Below are 241 nucleotides of genomic sequence, written 5' to 3'. Positions count from 1 at the left end.
CCATTCAACAACAAACAAAACAGTTATTATTTTTCTCCTGACCTTTCCTACTGAAAAAACTGCGAGTATAAGGTTGCTCTGTGAATTCCCTTATGGTTGACAATGCTGCGCAGGTTAGCGTACTGTTCCGCACCTCCAGGTTGTAACAGACGCACAGCACGGTAAGGCACAGCGCCGCACATTCCAGTTGGCTTGCTACCTGGAGAGAAAAGATGAGAAGGTGTTTTCGATTGGGTGACGT

The 241-nt window shown here is 46.5% G+C and overlaps 1 protein-coding gene across 1 annotated transcript in view; it reads right to left on the bottom strand.

Annotated features, from left to right (window-relative positions):
• LOC119591432 overlaps nt 1-241 on the bottom strand; it is a gene marked incomplete in the record, with an annotated part of 5,131 nt that overhangs the window by 3,675 nt on the left and 1,215 nt on the right. The window contains 1 exon segment of the mRNA XM_037940173.1: nt 43-199. Within this exon segment, the coding sequence (XP_037796101.1) occupies nt 43-199 (157 nt within the window).

The sequence above is a fragment of the Penaeus monodon genome, chromosome 28 (genome assembly GCF_015228065.2).
Source record: "Penaeus monodon isolate SGIC_2016 chromosome 28, NSTDA_Pmon_1, whole genome shotgun sequence".
Taxonomy (NCBI): Eukaryota; Metazoa; Arthropoda; class Malacostraca; order Decapoda; family Penaeidae; genus Penaeus; species Penaeus monodon.
The sequence above is the reverse complement of the archived record's forward strand: the minus strand, read 5'-3'. Positions and strand labels throughout refer to the sequence as shown.